Raw genomic sequence first — 21,380 nt, 5'->3', positions numbered from 1 at the left:
TAAAGGATCTGTACTCAGAAAACTATAAAATACTCATGAAAGAAATTGAAGAAGACACAAAGAAATGGAAAAACGTTCCATGCTCATGGATTGGGAGAACCAACATTGGGAAGATGTCAATGCTATCTAGAGCAATCTACACATTCAATGCAATCCCCATCAAAATACCATCCACTTTTTTTCAAAGAAATGGAACAAAGAATCCTAAAATTTGTATGGAACCAGAAGAGACCCCGAATAGCCAGAGGAATCTTGAAAAAGAAAAGCAAAGCTGGCGGCATCACAATTCCGGACTTCCAGCTCTATTACAAAGCTGTCATCATCAAGACAGTATGGTACTGGCACAAAAACAGACACATAGATCAATGGAACAGAATCGAGAGCCCAGAAATGGACCCTCAACTCTATGGTCAACTTATCTTTGACAAAGCAGGAAAGAATGTCCAATGGCAAAAAGTCTCTTCAATAAATGGTGTTGGGAAAATTGGACAGCCACATGCAGAAGAATGAAATTGGACCATTTCCTTACACCACACACAAAAATAGACTCCAAATGATTGAAGGACCTAAACGTGAGACAGGAGTCCATCAAAATCCTAAAGGAGAACACAGGTAGCAACCTCTTCGACCTCAGCTGCAGCAACTTCTTCCTAGACACATCGCCAAAGGCAAGGGAAGCAAGGGCAAAAATGAACTATTGGGATTTCATCACGATAAAAAGCTTTTGCACAGCAAAAGAAATGGTCCACAAAACCAAAAGACAACCGACAGAATGGGAGAAAATATTTGCAAATGACATATCAGATAAAGGGCTAGTATCCAAAATCTATAAAGAACTTATCAAACTCAACACCCAAAGAAAAATCCAATCAAGAAATGGGCAGAAGACATGAACAGACATTTTTCCAAAGAAGACATCCATATGGCCAACAGACACATGAAAAAGTGCTCAACATCACTCGGCATCAGGGAAATCCAAATCAAAACCTCAATGAGATACCATGTCACACCAGTCAGAATGGCTAAAATTAACAAATCAGGAAACGACAGATGTTGGCGGGGATGTGGAGAAAGGGGAACCTCCTACACTGTCGGTGGGAATGCAAGCTGGTGCAACCCTTCTGGAAAACAGTACGTAGGTTCCTCAAACAGTTGAAAATAGAGCTACCATATGACCCAGCAATTGCACTACTGGGTATTTACCACAAAGATACAAAGGTAGGGATCCGGAGGGGTACGTGCACCCCAATGTTTATGGCAGCAATGTCCACGATAGCCAAACTGTGGAAAGAGCCAAGATGTCCATCGACAGATGAATGGATAAAGAAGATGTGGTATATATACACCATAGAATATTATGCAGCCATCAAAAGGAATGAGATCTTGCCATTTGCAACGACGTGGATGGAACTGGAGGGTGTTATGCTGAGTGAAAGTCAATCAGAGAAAGACATGTATCATATGACCTCACTGATATGAGGAATTCTTAATCTCAGGAAACAAAATGAGTGTTGCTGGAGTGGTGGGGGGCGGGAGGGATGGGGTGGCTGGGTAATAGACATTGGGGAGGGTATGTGCTATGGTGAGTGCTGTGAATTGTGCAAGACTGTTGAATCACAGATCTGTACTTCTGAAACAAATAATGCAACATATGTTAAGAAAAAAGAAAAAGAAGAAGATAGCAGGAGGGGAAGAATGAAGGGGAGTTAAGTCAGAGGGGGAGACGAACCATGAGAGACGATGGACTCTGAAAAACAAACTGAGGGTTCTAGAGGGGAGGAGGGTAGGGGGGATGGGTTAGCCTGGTGATGGGTATTAAAGAGGGCACATTCTGCATGGAGCACTTGGTGTTATGCACAAACAATTAATCATGGAACACTACATCAAAAACTAATGATGTAATATATGGTGATTAACATAACAAAAAAATTTTAAAAAAAAAGTAAAACCCTAATTCCTTTCCTCATGATATTTGACATTTACAGAGTCATAACAGTTTCTTACATGGAAAAAATAAATTTATATAGAACTTAAGTCTTCCACGACAGAAATGTTTTAAACTGCACCCTCTGTCCTGAGTCCAAAATCCTGTGGAGTTGTTTTCACTGGTGGTCCCATGCTACACACAGAAGAGTATTTTTCTGGGAGACAGAGCCCAGACTGCCACATGACCGCCCTCATTCAGGGTACCCTGAAGATTAGATGGCGCTCTGGATGCTCATTCCTCCCTTCTGGCTGGTAGGAGTCTTGGGCGCAGCTGACTTCTAGACCAGTGCTTCTTGAGCTTTACCGTGTACTCCCATCACCTGGGGGTCTTGTTAAAAATGTAGGTTCTCATTTCAGGGGTCTGGGGTAGAGTCCCAGAGCCTGTATTTCTAAGAAGTTCCAGGCAATGCTGATGCTGATGCCATTAATCTTCCCTGAGCAGTGTTCTTCTAGGTGGTCTGAGTGGATTTCTGAGTCAGGTGGCTTCTGGGCAGTCAGCCTCTACCTCCTTGCAAATTCAGTATGTATGACTATCAAGCATGAAGTGAAAAGTTCTATGGACAGGTGCTGGGCTAACGTGTACTACTTTAGTTTGCCATCAGAGCATTTAATTTTGATCATTTTCTCATTAGGATACATTTAGAACTTGCTCACTTCAAGAGCACCAGCTAAGTGTCCACTATTGGTTCATTTTCACACACCGGTTCTAAAAAGCGTGGCGCTATGTTCTAAATTTCTCATCATATATGAAAAAGGTTTTTTCCCAACAAAATACATCTTCAAGACAATATACCTTCTGTTCTCCCCACATCTCAGTCTCATTACAAGTGTAGTGTTCTAACTGCTGCCCTGTCCCTGGAATGAGGCACCCAAGGGCAATCAATTCATTCCCCACTCTGCCTTGAAAAATCCTCAGGTGGGCAGAGAGATACTGAGAAAGAGAAGATGCTGCTCCCTTATCACCCAGCAAACATCAGTCTCTGGTGTAAAGAGACTCAAGCTCATTAAACTCACAGATCCCTAATTAACCCTTTAGGCTTTCGAAGTTGGAGTGTGTGTACTTCAAGGTAGATGCTCTGCATGGGAGCCTGACTCATGCAGTAGATATGTTCCTGAAGTTGGTTGCTCATCAAAAGGGGCTGGTTTTGCTTTTTTTAAAAAATGAAAGTACATTTTAAACATGCCAGAGAAGCCTGCTATTTAAAGGGAGATTACTATAAAATCTTTTGTAAAATAAAAAAAAAATCACTTATTTTCCTTTTGGTTATATCTGGATTTCCAGAGACTGACTTTATATAAAATAGGGCACAAGTTTAAGTAAATTTGAAGAAGAGAGCCAATTAAAACAGAACTTATCTGGTTCTAGAATTAAAAATAAGCCTATGTTTATCAGAATGACTGTCTTATGTTGCTTTTTCAGGTGTAAGATGCTCTTGGCAAGCTCTGACTTACAATCTTACTCCTTGGTAAATAAAATATCTTTCTTCATTTTGTGAATATCAATTCTTAGTCATTCAAATGAGTCACACATCTTCAGTAAATTGCTGATCTGGTACCACTCCAAGTCATCCAAGTACACAGTTATTAACAGGCCTATTACCCAAATTTCCCCTTTATTCATTCAAAGGATACTGTCCAAAATTAGCTTAGTGAGAGCCTGGTATGCTGACAAATCACACATTTCAGAAATTTGATTGTAGGAAAAATCCACCTTCTGATGAGAAAAAGAGAACAATATGTCAAAGTTTATTTTTCATCTGCTTAACTACCATAATTCCTCGCATAAGAAGGTCTTTCTGGCTGTGGGGTTAGAAGTCATTACTGAAAATATGCCAAGGCTAACATAGCCACCCATATCTAATCCTGTTCTGTCTGGACCCTTGTCTGTTCAGTCTGAGGGAGACGGGGGAGGAGGCTCCTGCCCTGCAGCTGGTGTGGACACCCCCACCCCCTAAATGCTTTCCATTCCTACTCTTTCTCTCTCTCCATTTCCAGCAATCACTTCAGACTTTGTTCATCTTCCCGCAGAATTCACCTCAATTCCGCTTTTACCACCATTTCTTTCATTTTCTCTACTGTCCCACAAGCGGCATTCACTTAGTTTCCATGCTTATCTTTTCTCTGCCTTTTCTCCTCTCTCTCAATATATTCTCCTGTGTCACCTCCGAAGTGCCAGAAAAATCTTTTTTATTCATCCCTCAGGCTACATCTCATCCACTTAACACCCTTTCTCAAAACAGACTATTTTAGGAAGCCTTTCCAGCAACAACAGTTGTTCTTACTCAAAAATAGGAGACTAAAGAAAATCAACATTAAATAACTTTAAATATTCACCCACAAGCAAAAGATAAACAAAAAGGATTAAAAACAAAACTTTAAAACGCTGCATTGATAACTTGCTGGGCACATGTAATAATTTTCTGGAAAACTATCAAACAATGATCTAATGAGCACTATTCTTATCTTCTTGTGCCCTTTAAAACAGTGATTCCACCCCCAAAAATGTACTAAGAATATTTTTTCAATGTATTAAATACTAAAAACTTTAAATACTGAAACTTTAAATACTGAAGAGAAGAAAACGGATTAAGTTGATTACAAGATAGCAACAGGACCACAATGTCAGTAAAACACAAGTGTGTGAACCATGTGAAGAAACAGTAATGTGGCAAACAAAATACTGTTAGTCCAAAAACAACCAAACAGAACACAAAACTTGACGCCTATATAAACTCCAACTATGTCAATCGCAGACCATGGCTGACCTAAGAAGTCAGTCTGGCTTGATGGAATGAAGTTTCATATTCACTTTTGCCTTCTAGGTAATAATGATGGACTGGAAGTCAACATAGCAATCTAGGCTTACCTATAATTGACACTTTTTCATCAACACCTTCCGTTCCTGTGCCATGGCTGGGTCTGCTCCTCTCTAACTCTACCCTTCTCTGGGCCACACGCCCATACTGTGCCCTCTGGTCCCTGTGGTACCAGGTGTGTTGAGAGGCCTGAAAGGGTTCTGATGGTGCTCTGACTTCCCCTGGGAGTTCCACTGGACCTGAAGCCTTACAGGGAGTCCCATCTAACAAATGAACCTGCTGGACCTACTAAGAGCAAAACATTCTGGGAAATACAAAGCGTGTGTAAGAACAAGCCCCTGTGCTTTAGGAAACGTATGTCTTCTCTGGCTGGTAGCACAAAGCTCACGAATAATAAGTGAACAGGATGCTGAGCTTTTCGAGATGGTGAGACGGTGTACACAAGCCTGGTTTCCTGGGAAGACATAGCCTTTGGGTGGCAGACATTGGGTTCCATCCCAGCCCTGCTACCTCCCAACAGAGATGACATACATGATTTGCCCTTTCTATACTCTGGAGTCCTCATCTGTGAAATGGGACCATCGCAGCTGCCTCACAGCTCTATGGGGAGGATTGCTTAAGATAATGCCCTGAAAACACCAGCAGGTCTGGGTCACTGCCTCAGGCTGACACAGGGTTCACAAGGGCTTGGAGCACGTCATCACAGGCGGTCTGGCTCTTTCCAGGCACTTCTCTACAGTGACCGATAGATTTGCTCTTAACTCTCTGGGAGCTCGGAACCTTAAAGATGGGGTATCTGCATTGTTTTTGTTCATTGGCGAAGCCTTCTTGGCGGGGGAGAGGGTGAATGGAAGAAATCCCAAGGAAGTTTTTCCCAGGGAAGGGGTTACATGGTTGCCATGACTCATTTCCTTGGGGCTTAGGACAAAGCAGAATGGGACAGCAACTCAGGGAGAGATGAAACAGCTCCACAAATAAAATTCCTGATCACCTGGAGACCACGTGGCCCCACACCGAGTACAAATAGGCATCTTGCATGGCTTATTTGGACAAAGGAATGTCACCCTGGCAATAAATATAATTTCAAAGGGGAAAATTTTTACCCCACTATTGAGAAAAAAAGGGGTGAACAGAAGAAAAATTAAGAACTAGCAGCATGGGTGATGTCAGATTCTTGATTTCAAACAAACTTTCATATTTGTGCGAGCCCCAATAGAATGCCTGGGCTCTAAGTTCATTTCGTTTGTAAATAAGACAAAATAGATAATAAAAGCAATAACTGATGTCCAATTCTAAAAATATTTAATGAAATATATTAGTCTACTAGAACACTAATCCCAAGCTCACAGCAACAGTTCCCAAATTTGTCAGCACATTAGAGCCACCTGGGGGTCTTTTAAAAATTCCACATCCAGGCCTTACCTGGGGCCACTTGAATCAGACTCTCTGGCAGTGAGTAGGTTTTGAAAGTCCCCAGGTGACTGCAATGTGCAGAAGAGTCTGGGAACCATGAATCTACAACGTCTCTGCTTTGATGTGGCCCATGGACCACCAGCAGCAGCATCACCTGGGAGGCTGTTAGAAACCACAGTCTCAGGCCTGACTTCAGATCTCCTGGGTAAGAATCCCTAGTTTCACAAGAACCCCAGGTAATCTATACACACATTAAAGCACGAGACACAGCCCAGAGCCCGCTGTTCCATCAACTACCATTCACAGAGTTTAGTTGTGTGTCAGATGCAAAAGGAACTTCAGAGAAGCAAGATCAGAAATCATTGTGGAAAAAAAAGAAAGTAAAGGTTGGATAAATAGGGCAAAATTTGAGCCCCCAAAGAAATTTTTACAGGTTTTCCAGGTATAAAATTGTTGTACTATACTTACAAATATACAAATAATATACAATAATAACTAGTATTTAGCTGTGGGAAAGAGAAGGAAGTTAGTTTCTCAGCCTGAACACTACTAGCAAAGCTTCCTAAAAAGATTATCTGCAGACAGACCATCTCCCTTTTTCATCAGTGATACCCAAATCCCTTTTTATTTCATTTCAGACATTTATACTATTTACTCCCATATCTTAGGGTGTCTGAATTATCTGTTTAAGCACTGTTTTACGTGTTACTGTACTTTGCAAGCCAGTTAATGAATGAATGTATTGATCAAGTCTACCTTGAGATTTTTGGGTGGCTTGAAATTGAAGAATGTCGTCAGTTTATTGTGAGAAGCATTAAGTTCTAGAAGGTAAGGCATACAACTCACACAAGACAGATCTGCGGGGAGAAACAAATACAGAATAAGGTAAGCCAATAAAATCAAAATTAGACTAAGTCATTAAAAACAGCTTATGTTATGGGGCGCCTGGGTGGCTCAGTCGGTTAAAGGTCTGCCTTCGGCTCAGGTCATGATCCTAAAGTCCTGGGATCAAGCCCCACATTGGGCTTGGTGGGGAACCTGCTTCTCCCTCTCCCTCTGCCCTTCCTCCCTGCTTGTGTTCTCTCTCTCTCTCTCCTTTTCTCTCTCAAATAAATAAATAAAATCTTTAAAAAAAAAAAGCTTATGTTACATCAGAGCATTTTCTCATTAGCTAGTTGCATGCACTTCTTAATTACTGCAAGCAAATGAAATGAATAAAAACAGGAATCCATGAAACACACACAGTGTGGAGAACTCTCCATGAGCTCCTAACTTCACCTTCTTCCCCAGGGCCTCCCCTCCTCTTCTATCCCTTTTCAAGCGACAGGTGCACCCTCCAGGTCCCAGCTCACTCTCTCAGGAGTTACTAACAGCCAAATGCTTCAAAAAATACCAGCCTTGGAGGAAAGGACGAGAAACTAAAGCCATAGATAATCCCCTTGATAATTAGCCCCTAAGTGGCTGAATTCTTTTCAGAAAGACTGGCTCTGGATTGGTTCAGAAGTATGTCTGAGTTTTGCACTTTGTCCCAAGCAAATATTCTAAACCTCGAACACTAAGGACGGCTGTGCTCTAATGACAGCAACGTACAAAACATAAAAATGATGAAGTACTAGGTTGCCTTCCTCTGCCCCTTTACAGCAGAGGCACGCTTCGGGGCAGCAGGATAAATTAGACAAAGACTCTGGAAGAATCATAGGAAGAGGGCCGCCTGGGTGGCTCAGTCGGTTAAGCGTCTGCCTTCAGCTCAGGTCATGATCCCAGAGTCCTGGGATCAAGCCCTGCATCGGGCTCTCTGCTCTGCAGGAAGCCTGCTTCTCCCTCTCCCACTCCCCTTGCTTGTGTTCCCTCTCTCTCTGTCAAATAAATAAATAAAATCTTTTAAAAAAAATTGTAGGAAGAGGATTTACAGCCCTGTCTCCAGCAGGAACTTAAGTCTCCAACTGAAAACAGTAATCATAATAGTTTCTCCCTCTCTTTTCATTCTAGGTCATAGAACCAGCTATTACACCTCTCCCCCACCAGGAAGGACCCTAGTGGCAGAATGGAGCCTCCACACCCGAAGCTAAGAGGACCACTCTGACCTGTCACCAGGTGACAATGTACCCAGCCTAGGAGAAGGGAGCAGGGCCAGCAGCCGGGGTCTTCCCTGGAGTAGGCACCATGAGCAACCCCCTCAGCCCACCTCCCCCCAGCATCTTTCCTTCTCAAGATCCCACCAAATTCTATGTCATTTCTCTGGTCTAAATCACACCCTTCTTAAACCTGCCTTTATGGAATTGTTCTAGGACAGACAATACACTGAGACTTTAACACTTTGGTGGGACTTAATGAGTGAATCAAGGAAGGCTGCCTGGAAAAGGAAACCTAAGGTGAAACTGTCATGACTTTCCAAGTCTTGCCTATTTGTCCTTTCTGAGCTCAGCTCCACATCTATCAGTCAATCAACTCTATTAATGTCCACCAGCCCCAATGCGTCCTTGGAGCTAATCTTTCTGTGGGCAGGTAAGTGCTGTACCATGGAGCTGTCCTGAAGCAGAAGCAGCTGCTACCACCGAAATGGAGCTACATCCCAACTTTGTAGATGACTGATCCTTTCAAACCACTCGAACAAAAAAAAAAAAGCACAATCTTGGTTGCTGGGCTTCTAACCCTGGCTGGCCCATTAATCCCTACTTGGTGCAGTGACCTCCATGTCCACCAGATGGCAGGAGCTCCTTGCGTCTACAAGGGTGGTTCTCAAAGTGTGGTCCTGGATGTGGCATGTCGGCTTCCCGGGGCGGCGGAGGGGGGGGGGGTTTGCTAATTAGAAATGCACATTCTCAAGTCCCACCCCAGAGCTACAGAATCAGAATCAGAAACTCTGAGGGTGGGGCACAGCCAGCTGTATTTTAACAGGCAGCAGGTGATTCTGATGCAAGCTGAAATCTGGTCTACTTCAGGACAGAAGCTGTTCTCACAAAAAAGAAAAATATACTGTGCCTTACACATAGTAGGTTCTCAAACACTGGATAAGCTAAGAAAATCGGCCCTAAAAGACTAAAGGAGACTGATCTGAGGAAAGCTCCATTAGCAACTGTGGGGTCCTGGCTCAAACTGCCAGGGTAGGAGGCAGCCACTGAGCATTATTGCTGCAGCCTCCCATCACGCTGCAATTCCTTATCCAGCGAAGGAAACCAACCTGGGAGTGGTGTGGTGTGGGGCAGCTCCTGCCAGTGACATTGAAAAACCCTTTCCGATGATAGGTGTATCTGGGATTTGCTTTAAAATAACCCTGGCGGGGGGCGCCTAGGTGGCTCAGTCGTTAAGCGTCTGCCTTCGGCTCAAGTCATAATCCCAGGGTTCTGGGATCCATCCCCGCATCGGGCTCCCTGCTCAGTGGGGAGTCTACTTCTCCCTCTCCCTCTACCTCTCCTCCTCTCCCTGCTTGGGCTTGCTCTAAAATCTTTAAAATAACCCTGGGGAAGTTGGGCAGGGAGGTATAGGTGAAACCAGACAGGCCATGGGCTGATAAATGTTGAACCTGAATGTTCATCACAATAGTCTCTTGTGCACGTTTGTAATTTTCCATTAAAAAAAAAAAGATTCATAAAACTAGAAAAAAAAATAACTCACAAACAGTAGCATTAGAGGAATAAACCATGCTGGAATATTTCTTAGCCACTGAAAAGCAAGGCTGGATTTTAATTATTGCTCTCTTAGGAGGGGAAGAAATCAGAAAGCCAGAGAAAACCGTTATCAGCAACATTTAACCGTCATAAAAAAGACAGGCTAAAGAAGCAAGTGGAAAGATGGACCAGCAAAGAAAGCAGGTCGGAAATAACAACTGCTGACTTCCCTCCAAGTCTAAAGAAAAGAAACTGGACACTTTAACTTCAAATAAGATCAGAAAATTAGGAACAAGAATCAAGCTTCGAAGAAAATGTGACCAATTTCATTAAATGTGAGCAAGATGTCACAACAAATACATTACAGAGAACTACTAATGGTGAAGTTGAATCAGATACATGTATAGAGACAGTAAAAAAAAAAAAAAAAAAAGGAAAAAATAAATGTGTGAATCCCTGGCACTCAAGAAGAAAAGTAGCTGGCCAGAATTAAAATGTAGACGCAAAAGCAAAATAAAGAAAAGAATCCATTAAAGGAAAGAAGGGGGGAGGGGAGGACTAATTCATCTGTACTGAATAAACTAATAGGGGGAAAGGCAAGGGAATCATCAAATATTCAAGAAGTATTAAAGAAGTAATGAGCCGTCTCTTACAAGGAAAAAACAAAGCAAACATTCCATGGGATACTCTTCAACATCACTGAGCACCTTTGAACCGTAGCGTAATGTTGCGTGTTTGCTGACTTTACTCATCATCCATGGTGCCTTTTTTACATGCAAAGTAGAGCATTGATATGTAAATGGATCCACAAGAGCGCTCATACCAAGTTTTGTAGTATTAATCTATATTACATACTGCAAAGCTTAAACTTTGAAATAACTGAATGATCCATCAATCTATTAGAATGAAAATTACATACCTTCAATTTTATTTACTGAAAGATCCAACTTCTGTAGGTGAACATATTCACAGAGAATGCTAATGTCAATTAAATCACAACCCTGAGAAAATAAAAGGTAAAAAGACTTTAATGCTGCTTTAATAGGTTAGTACTCAGCCATCTCCTGACACCTGGAAATAAGAGTTGACAGAAAGAAATCCAGAATTTCTATTAGTAAGTATAGTATACTATACTTATAGTAAAAGTATAGTAAAAATATACTTACTTACAGTAAAATATAGTAGTTAAATGAGAGAACTAAATCTGAGGCCTACTACTAACAGGATCTCAAAGCAGATGACAAACCCATTTAAAAAATGCATTCCTCTGCAGAAGACAATAGCTTGGAAAATTAGTGATATTAGCAAGAACAAATACAACATGAAAAGGCAAATTAAAACAGTGTCAGGAAGACCTTTAGAGCAGATTTTTATTATTAAAAAAAAAGAAGAAAAAGAAAACCCCACATAATAGCAGTAAGGCCAAAGCCTTTCTCTAGTAGAAGAAAAGGCAGATGCCTAGAATTTAAATGAAATGCTAAAGAGATCTCACGCATCCTCAGGAGATCATTAATGACACTGTCACCTATATTTTCACAGGGTCCTGTTCAAAGCTCCTTCACAGTAATCTCATCTGACCAAGTAAAACTGAGATCCATAGGGTGGACTATTCCCAATTTGGCAATGAGGAATAGGAGGGACAGAGAGGGATGTAAATAACCTAAAATCACACAGCAAATTAGCAACAGAGAAGCAGATCCAAGTCTCCTAATCCTTCTCCAAGATTCTTTCCACGAAATCTTGCTTCTAGAGAACTTCAGGATGGGAGAGGGGAATTTGGTCCCTTGGAACAGACTCTTGTGGCTGGTTTATGTTGCAGTGTGAGAATCAGAAAAAGCCAACCAATGAAGTATCATGATAAGCAAGTTCTCAAATATACTGATGATAAAAATGTTTAATGAAGGCCGCAAGAATAGTGTAGTAAATGTTAAAGAAAACCTACCATGCACAAGGCATTGTGCATCATGACAAATACAGAGCAGTTATGGGGTAGAGCTGTACTGTGCCCTTAAGAAATTTAGGACTTTGGTAGGAGAGAGGCTATGTACATAAGTAATAAGAAAAAGTAAAAAATAACGTGTAACGTAAGATACAAGGGGTGGGGGGATTCACCAACCAGGCAACCATAAGAAAGTGTATGCAGTAAGACAGGTTATAAAGGCAAAGTAATTCAATATATAATATCTCAAATGTAAGGAGGTCAGGGGCAAGGTAAGTTAAGCATCAGCCCATCTAGCTGAAATAAGATTTAAAGGATCTTTTTTTTTTGCAGATCAATTTAAGGCATAGCACTACATACATAAGTAGAATACTAATTGAAATGGACTTGTGCAAGGATGTACTGGATGCTGGAATTATCTACCTTTCCAATGCCTGACACAGGGCAGTGTACACAGGATGCTCCCTGTAAGTTACTGCTTAACTGGCTGAGTCATCCATAAAATGTTATAAAGTGAAAACAGTAAAAGAATACAGACTTAATATGCTGTCCTCAAAAAATATGCCGTGGAACCAGCATGGGTAAAAAGAGCTTAACATTTCTTGGATAGTTTACTAGTTCAAATCCAAGATGGACCAAGATTATGAGTTGTATATGCTTTGCTTGCTGCGAATTATATATACTTTAGCCAAATTATAGTACAGTAGCAAAATTTCAGTGGGTTTTTTTTCACCTATGTATCTGCATTTACTGTGTGGATTTCCAAGGAATATTTAATACTTTACAATATAAGGAAGCAAAAAGAGTTAAATTATTTTTCTAGGACTATAGAGAAACAAAAGGAAGAAAGAATTTGAAATAAGATGAGTACTTAGCTCTTACAGCTTCCCTTAAAAAGTGAAGCCAAGATTATGTGTTAGTATTGACATCGTGAAAATTGAACTTTTTTTTCTTTAATAATGGGTATCTTTTGGAAAGTGAACTGTGGCTGAAAGCTACTTATTTCTTGACATACGTGGGGGGGGAGTCAATACCAAAATACTTTGTTCCCTTGGATTTAGATATTAATTTTAGTCCTGGCACTGATCAGAGAGAAAATTCTTCAAGAGTTTTTGATTGGTTTCACAGAGTCAAATTCAACTTCTGGAAAGAAAGCATTGATTACTATAATATAGACTACTTAAGATGAAAGAAACAGACTGATGGAATGAAAACAAAGGAATTCAGGGGCTGATTACTGGACTGCCCAGAGCTCTTTGATGCCTCACATAACATAAATAACTCTTATCACCAGTCTCCATTAAATGAAAGACTCTGAGATCTGGGGCCAACACAAAAGCTATGAGTACCAGAAAAAACAGATATGGTCCAACCAGTATCAAGATGTAGCCCAGTCAGCCCATGGTGATCTTGTCATACTCACTGATAAAGCTAGATTGAGATAGACCTGCTCAGTCCCGGAGCCTGAGCGCCCCAACTGGTGAAGGGCATTGGCCACGACCTCCTCTCTCAGGACCCCATCAAATTCCTCCTGCAAAAAAAAAAACAAACACACACACACACACACACAAAAAACAAAAAACCAGAGAGGTGGACAAAGGACTTCCATTAGAAAAGAAACAGTCCAGCGGCGCCTGGGTGGCTCAGTTAGGTTAAGTGTTGACTCTTGATTTCAGCTCAGGTCATGATCTCGAGGTCATGAGATCAAGCCCCACAACAGGCTCTGCACTCAGTGGGGAGTCTGCTCGAGGCTCTCTTTCTCTCCCTCTGCCCTGCCCCCTGCTCTCGCTCGCTCATGCTCTCTCGCTCTCTCAAATGGACAAAAAAAATCTTTAAAAAAGAAAAGAAACAGTCCACCTCCTCATAGCCAGCACTTAGTATATTACATAATCAGGAGCTGACCCTTCCAAAATTTATCAGCCCTAAAGAAAATTCTATGTTGAAGACACATACACAGGACATACAAATACCAATCAAATCGGTGTTTTCATTGCCACTGAATTTTTGGGTGGTCACTTGCATTAGGTATTCAAAGTGAAATTAACACAACAGCAGCGGAGGCATCACCATTAATGGTGAGTGTTTCTCTGTTCCAGGCACTAAGCTTTCAGTGATCAACTCATCGAATCCTCCTGATAACCCTGAGGTAGGTACTCTTAGTTCCATTCGACAGATGAGGAAACTAAGGCTTACAGGGGTTAACTCACCTAAAACCACATAGCTAGTATGTGACAGAACCAGAACACAAACCTGAATCTGTCTGACTCCAGGGCAATTCTAACCACTATACTAGACTGCTGGCCTCCACCCAAAAAGATGGTTACTTCCAAATTAAGGCAATTACTTGGCTAAATCTGGTATTCTTGCTGGAAAAAAATAAACAAAAAACAAAAAACAGGTTCTCAATTTACTTCTTATTAGCTAATTTTACTGGAGTCATACAATTTACAAGATTTATTAAAAGGGTAACAATCACTGCCATAAGGAGGTTGGCCCTTGGTCTGTAGAAAGCCATGAACCAGTGATGAGTCAAAATGCCCTTTCCCCAAAAATAACAAACAGAAGAGACAACAGGTAGATCGGTGTTAGGTTTGTACTGCCTTCAACCCTATAATGACCAACACATTAACACTAACATCAGCATGAGGACACAAAATCCAGTAATCCTATCAGTCACACCAATATAACTAACCATGACTAGCATGTGGACAATAATGGCAAAATACTCTTTCCAGTTCCATATTAATTCAGGAACCAACAATGCTGCTCAGGCTGCTGGTACTGAGGCCATAAGTACATAGGCTTGTGCTACTAGAAAGAGCTTCTCTGTGCCCCCCTCCATCACCACTAGCCCAAGGAAGCAAATATCGCTCATGGATATAAACGGAGATAGTGCACAGGCTGTGAGGCTGGACAGGCTTGGTTTGAACCCCCGATCTGCCATTTTCAGTTTATGACTTTGGGGAGATAAAGTTTTCTCTGAGCCTCATATCTGCAATAGGAAATTTTATTACCTTCTCTTAATATTTTAGGGAGAATAAAAAAAAAAACAGTGTAAAGCTCTTAGTGCCTTTGCCTAGAACTATAGCAAGTGTTCCCAATAAATGACAGTTGCTTCCAGTAATGGATGAAGTTGGAAATCCCGCATCTTACTGTTTCATTCTTCCATACCAATCAACCTGCTTACAAATGGAAGACACTCACTTTTCTAAATATAGCTCCAACTTCTTATACAAGGCCTGGGAAGGATTAGAGGTGGGGGTGTTACCTTCCCTCCAAAACTTTCCATCTAAACCTCTGAAGTTTACCTGACACACCGCCTCTATTTCCTGGTGTGAGAAGATATTGCACCCCTGACTGACAGTAAGTCAATGTCTGTCTTTCAGCATGGCTACTGATATGGAGACCGGCACGCTGGTCAGCCTTTTCCCAGATCCCCAAGGCAAGCCTCCCCATGGCAACCCCCTCACACCTCCATTGAGGTTCTTGCCACTTATCAGCATCATGCCTTTCTCTTCTGATCTTTGGTCATTTTCAGACCTTTACAAGCCCTACTTGATCTTGGGTGGCTTCAGAGCCTAAGGAAGGCCATTCAATCCCCCTCCTATTCCCAAGCACTCACGCGCACACGCATGTTTCTTTCTCATCTCCACAATCAACTTTAAATTGATCTCTACTCAGCTTCAGCCACTCATCCCCATGGCCATGCCCTGAACCCAGTCGTCATGCTGAACTGTTCCACCTTAGAAACCTCAGAACCTAGTATTCTCCTCTGTGATCCTACAACCCTTCCAACCCCTACTGACCCTGTTCTGTGATGACAACAAAATCTCCGGTCTGTTCATCTTTTCCTCTCTCAGAGTCCATCTGTCCCCTCTCACTTCCTTCCCTGCTTGGTATCCCCTGGGCCATTTCAATGTCTCTCTACGCTTAAATCTCTGACTCCTGGTCCCCCTGACTCAAACTACCGCACACATACCCAAACCTGAATCAAGTTCACAATCAACTACCACTCTGAGGCAGGGACTATGTCATGCTCATCATTCATTTGGGACAGAAATCTTTAGAGCATGCCAGGCACATGCCAGCCAGTATGCTAGGCTCAGTGAACAGAATTATTATGAATAAGACATGGTGCCTATCCTTAAGGGATTTACAATTCAATCTGGGAGACTGACAAGTACACAAGCAATTTCAGTAGTTTGATAAATATTACAATATGAGTAAGCAGGGTGCTTTGACTATAAGCAGGGCATCCATTTTATGTCAGTTCTAGGGGGAATTAGGAGGTTAGCAAAGACTTGCTGGGGGAGAAAGCAATGAAGCTGAGACACAAGTAACTGAGTTACTCTGGCAAAGGAGAAGAACGGACAGGAGAAGAGGACCAAGAAGGGTACTGCAGGCAAAAGGGCAACAGGTACAAAATTCCAAAGGCAAAGGTGAACACGGCCCATTGGGGGAGCTAGAGTTCAAAATAGCTGAAGCGTAAAGCAGGAGGGGCAAGATGGTGCCTCGTACACGGTAGGCGCTCAAACACGGCGGAGTGAATAAAAATTGTTCCTGCCCTTGAGCTAGTGAGTGGGCTGGGAGGGGCCCCACAACCGTGCTTGCTGGTACCACTCCGGGGTCAGCTGTTAGCCGGGCAGGCCGCTGTTCCAGTCCCTCATTCTTCATCAGCTCCCACCTTGGCTGCCAGCTCTTCATCCTCTCCTTGAGCCTCGGGGTGCCTCCACTCCTTTGTCCTCACTCTCAGCAGGTACATTGCCCCTCCACTTCCGGGGCAAAGTAGAAGTGATCAGAGGCCAACCGGTCAGCATTCTGCACCTGTCCAAACGCCCTTCATTCGGGTGTCAGAGGCAGACTGCTTCTTTTCTGCACTCAGGGCCCCCACCTCCTGTTTCCTCAGGGACCTTGCCCGGGAACCCTCCATTTTGCCCTCTTTGCCTGGGATTTCAGCCAGTCTCTCTCCGCCATCATTCTGCACCCTGTCAGTTCTCCAGTGGTGCAAGTCTGTGAGTCCCTTCGGTCCCGCATGTTCCTTTAGCTACAGCTTCCCTAAAGAACTGAGCTACTGCAGAGCTGCTTTGCCATCCTTGCTCACCTCCCATTCACTCTTCAATGCACGTGAGCTAGCCTTCTGCCTTCGCCACATCACAAAACCACATGGGCCAAGGCCTCCAATCACCCTCAAATGGGCAAAGCTAATGAGCACTCTTTAGGGTCCTTTCCACTTAACCCACTGGCAGCACAACTCATTTCCACGTTCTTGAGACTCTTCCTTGCCTTGGCTTCCCCTCACACAGCCCTTCTTTCTTTTCCTTCTCCGCTTACCATTCCTTTCCTGTTGCCTTCCCTGATTCCTCTTCATCTGCTGTACCCCCTTGGTTCTTCCCTCTTCTCTTCCCGGATGATCTCACAGACCCCAGTGCTGATATCCCGGGTCTCCTACCCTGAGACCCCCTCCCCTGATTTCCAGAGTCATGTGATTCATATATCTGGCTCTTTCGTGTGCAGCTGCTATCCCATTTCCTATTGTGGTGAATGGCCTTAATATGTCCCCAGACCGCGCCAGAGACCTAGCAGTCATCCTAGACTTCCAATATTTACGTAGTAACTGTCCCACCTTAAATATTTTAAATGTCTTCGTCTTTAGCTTGCTTTCCGTTCTCACTTCCACTTCCTTCATCCGGACTCTTGCCTCTCCTCCGTAGACATTGCTAGAGTTTTCTCATCGCTCTCCCCGTCTCCAGTCTTAACCATCCTCTAATCTAACACCAGTCGCGGCAGCTACCAGGGCAGCTCCCCCTGCTTAGAGACCCAAGTTCCATGGTCTGTAAAACAGCGTAAAACCCTCCACAATCTGGCCCCCGCCTCAGCTGCTCTCTCTGCTCTCACCTATAAGTCATCAGTAGGAACAGCTGCTATGTGCCTGCCCACACACCCCGCCCTCACCCAAACAAGGGTCTGCTTCCCTCAAAGTCGGCCATCATCTCTGCAATCCAGCTGTCATCTGTACACACCTGTGAATAACGCTTCAGACGCTCAATAGCTTTGATTTACTCGCATCCTTATCTGACCTTAAGTGCAGGGGACACCTATGTCCTCAATGACGTTCTCATCTTCTTCTGTCATTACTACTGCTATTAGGCATTACCTCTAACTTTCAGGAATCTACTCTATATCAGACACTGTATCAAGAACTTTAACAGACTTTCTTATCCAATTTGATATAACTATCCCATGAGTAGACATTACCCACATTAAGTTACTGGCAGAGTAGTTTCCATGTACCAGACACATGTCATGTAGTCAGAGTGGCTCCTACATAGCAATCATTCAATGACTGATTGCTCAAGTCAGTGAAATTAACCAAATCACTTAATGAGCTATAGTTAGCAGATAAAAAAAACACGTGTGTTATTATTACTTGTATCAGTAAAAATAACATATTATGGTAAGTGTTTTACTTATAGGTTCTCATCTAATTCTCACAACTCTCCTATGAGATAGGTATTAGTAGAATTCCCAGATTACAGAGGAGACACAGATGTAAAATACCTTGCTCAAAATCTTGAAACTAATCAAAGGCAGTATTCTGAACAGCTGGTCTACCTTCCTTAAGTTCACCAGGGGCTTCTGAGACTAATTATGCTATAGGCACTCAATAACCACTGTGACCATCATAGCATTATAAACCTTAGCCAGGCGAGGAGATGGACAATAAATCTCTGAACATGCAAGTCTAAATCCTTTTAAAAGTTTTCAGTTTATTCAGCCTATTAAAATTTATTAGATACTCTAAGAAGCTAAAATAGGATTTAAGAACACAAATATTAATATTTACAACATAAGTGGAAGAAAAAATAAACTTTTCCACACACAGCCTACAAGCCAGGGATAACCAGTTCAAGTCAACCCCCCGCTATGGTTTGTTAATGGCATACTGAAGACAGATTAATACCAGTACTAATGAAGCCCATAGCCCAAGAGCATGCGTTAATTAGAATAATAAAGTAAACCGGTGATTCATCTGTGAATTCCTTTGGGGTGGAAGCTGGTAGAAACCATACAAACATCTCAAAGTTGTAAAAACACTGCTACAGTTTTGCATTTGTCACTGTTAAGGGTAGCAAAGTAAATCAACAAAAGAGGAATAACATAAGTAATAATTTTCTATCGTCCACTTTAAGAAAAACTAATGTGTAACCAACCAGCCCATACAGGAGGTAGAAGAGGAAAGTCAAAATGGGAGAGAAGGGTGGAAAAATGGGCCAAACGTTGAAAATGGATAAAAGGATGTTACGTAAGAAGGGAACCTAAGTGGGAAAAGAACGTAGGTGGTTAATGGTAGAATCAGAGGAACATAAGTGCAAATTACAGACAGGTGAATACGAAGAAACAGGACAAATGAGGAAAGGAGTTTGTGGGGAGTTACAGCTTTAGCTTTTAAAACTTGTGCTTCCACGGTATTCTGCACGGGCACAGGTCGTCTTTGGCATCCCCTCACCGTTTTCCGTGGTTGTGAAATACACCAACACTCTCCCCCACTTCCAGTCCCTTCATCCTCCTTCCTGGGGGGGGGGGATTACTTTCCTGAAATAATCTGGTAAGGGCTAACTCAAAGACTGAAAGAACGGGAATAACAAAGAAAAACATATTTGGCCTCAAGGCGAAGAGGGGACTAGGAAAATGCACAAAGATGCAGAGTAGGGAAGCCAGAATATCACAGAATGGGGGCACCGGAAACATTCTATTTCTCTGTATTATATCTACTTCAGAAAAGATTTTGCAGCAGTTTATACCATGAAGGAAGAGGAAAGGGGAGAGAAAACCTTAGAGAAAAACCATTAAAATTAAGAAAAATATTCTGAGTTTCCTGGCAGCCAAGACAAAGAGGAAAACCCAACGGTTTATTGAAAGGAAGCAAATCAACTTATGTTTTGGAAAAAAAAAAAAAAAGCAAACAATATATTAGAAGCCAAAGGAAGAAAGTGGTAAGAGGTGGAAAGGGACCCAAACCACCCCCCACCCCAAACCAAAAAAAAATAGGCAGTGGGGTAAAAAGAATACGATGATGATCAGTGCAGGAAAGAAGTGGAATTGGTAGAAGCGGTACTGTAGAAAAGAGAATTTATAGTCATGTGAAGGCAAAGCCACACCTCAGGCAATACAGATGGGAAGGTAAGAAACATTGTCCACCTCCGAAAACACTACCACAGTGAGCCGGCTGCTTGAACCCTGTAAGGGGGTGTGTGTGTTGCTTGTGTAATGCATTCTATGCCCCTGGCAGAAGTAATACATTAGACTTTCAAGTCATTTGGGCTTTGAGTTAGCCCCTTACCAGATTATTTCAGGACAGTAATCCCCCCCCCCCCCGCGGAGGAAGGAGGATGAAGGGACTGGAAGTGGGGGAGAGTGTTGGTGTATTTCACAACCACGGAAAGCGGTGCAGGGGATGCCAAAGACGAACCCTGCCCGTTCAGAATACCGTCGAGGCGTAAGTTTTAAAAGCTAAAGCTGTAACTCCCCATACAAATAGGTGGGAACTTTTTCATCAGGACGCTGTGTAACTTGACTCTTAAGACACCAAATGTGCTAGTGACAAAAAAAGGAGACACTCAGAAATATGCCTGGCAAAGGGTGAGGAAACGGGAAGAAAAGAGAAGGAACCTAGGAGCGGTCAGGGAGAGGCGCTCCCGGCGGCGAGAGCGGCTGGTGAGGGGTGCGTGGGGAAGCTGCCGCCGAAGTAGCAGGGCCCGACGGCTGGAGAAGGGAGCGAGGGTGTGGGGGCGGGGGGAAAGCACACCTCCAAATTCAGCATCTCGGACTCTGAGGACTCCTCGGATTCCACTTCGCCCTTGTCGTCGTATTCCTCTCCGTCCGCGTCCGACTCCCGAGAGCGGTGGATGAGCTGCTGGAGCAGGTAGGAGGCTTTATGGAAAGTACCTTTCGGTCTCTGCCCCATGGGAAAAGAAGACCAGCAAGACTGACGCTCTTTTTCTGAGTGCGGCAGAATCCACTGGGCTCCAGTTCGTGGACTGCTCTGGAGAGAGGAAGACATCGGCCACTGGGGATCGCTCCCGGCGGTCGCCATCTTGTTTACCGGGGTTGCCTAGGAGACTGACGCCGGGCAAGGAGGCGCCGCAAGGGATGCTGGGCTGTAACCTCCGCCCCTCCGCGCGTCTTGGCTTACTGTCTGAACCACCGCTGACTCTCCTTTCTTTTCGTCTGACTCGTCCGGCTGTTTTTTCTTTTAGTTCGTTCAATCGCTGGTTTTCTTTTTACTTGTCTTTCTCATTTTCACTTCTTTTCTTAGCACCCGTTTTGTCTCCAGCTCGTTTCTCCTCACCTGGAGGTCCCTCTTGGAGATTTTTCATCCCACCCTAACATCACCTGTGAGCCTCCTTCATTCACCTGCTTCATTCACAGAGGCCTTTGCCGCAGAGTGATACTTTGAAAGTATTAGATGTCTCTAATGCTCTCTGTCGGAAAGCTAACACTGAAACTTTACCCTAAGCGGACCGCGCGGTGTTAGGAGACCAGGTTGTGCATAAATGAAATAGAAGGCAAGGCTCCTGTCCTTATTATTTAATTGCAGATACTAAAGAGAAACTATCA

General features: G+C 43.0%; 1 protein-coding gene across 2 annotated transcripts in view; it reads right to left on the bottom strand.

Annotated features, from left to right (window-relative positions):
- LRGUK (leucine rich repeats and guanylate kinase domain containing) overlaps positions 1-20,864 on the bottom strand; it is a 113,351-nt gene extending 92,487 nt beyond the window's left edge. For both annotated transcript variants that reach the window (XM_025854848.2, XM_073899217.1), the window contains exons 1-5: positions 20,569-20,864; positions 13,186-13,293; positions 10,743-10,824; positions 6,972-7,072; positions 3,619-3,700 (exon numbers count right to left, since the gene is read on the bottom strand). In XM_025854848.2, coding sequence (XP_025710633.1) covers positions 3,619-3,700; positions 6,972-7,072; positions 10,743-10,824; positions 13,186-13,293; positions 20,569-20,856 — 661 coding nt within the window. In that variant the 5' untranslated portion in view covers positions 20,857-20,864. The remainder of the gene's footprint in view (positions 1-3,618; positions 3,701-6,971; positions 7,073-10,742; positions 10,825-13,185; positions 13,294-20,568) is intronic.
- Between the last annotated feature and the right edge of the window lie 516 nt (positions 20,865-21,380).

The sequence above is a fragment of the Callorhinus ursinus genome, unplaced genomic scaffold, assembly GCF_003265705.2.
Source record: "Callorhinus ursinus isolate GAN/ISIS: 27379988/994484 unplaced genomic scaffold, GSC_fseal_2.0 scaffold12, whole genome shotgun sequence".
Classification (NCBI taxonomy): Eukaryota; Metazoa; Chordata; class Mammalia; order Carnivora; family Otariidae; genus Callorhinus; species Callorhinus ursinus.
The sequence above is the reverse complement of the archived record's forward strand: the minus strand, read 5'-3'. Positions and strand labels throughout refer to the sequence as shown.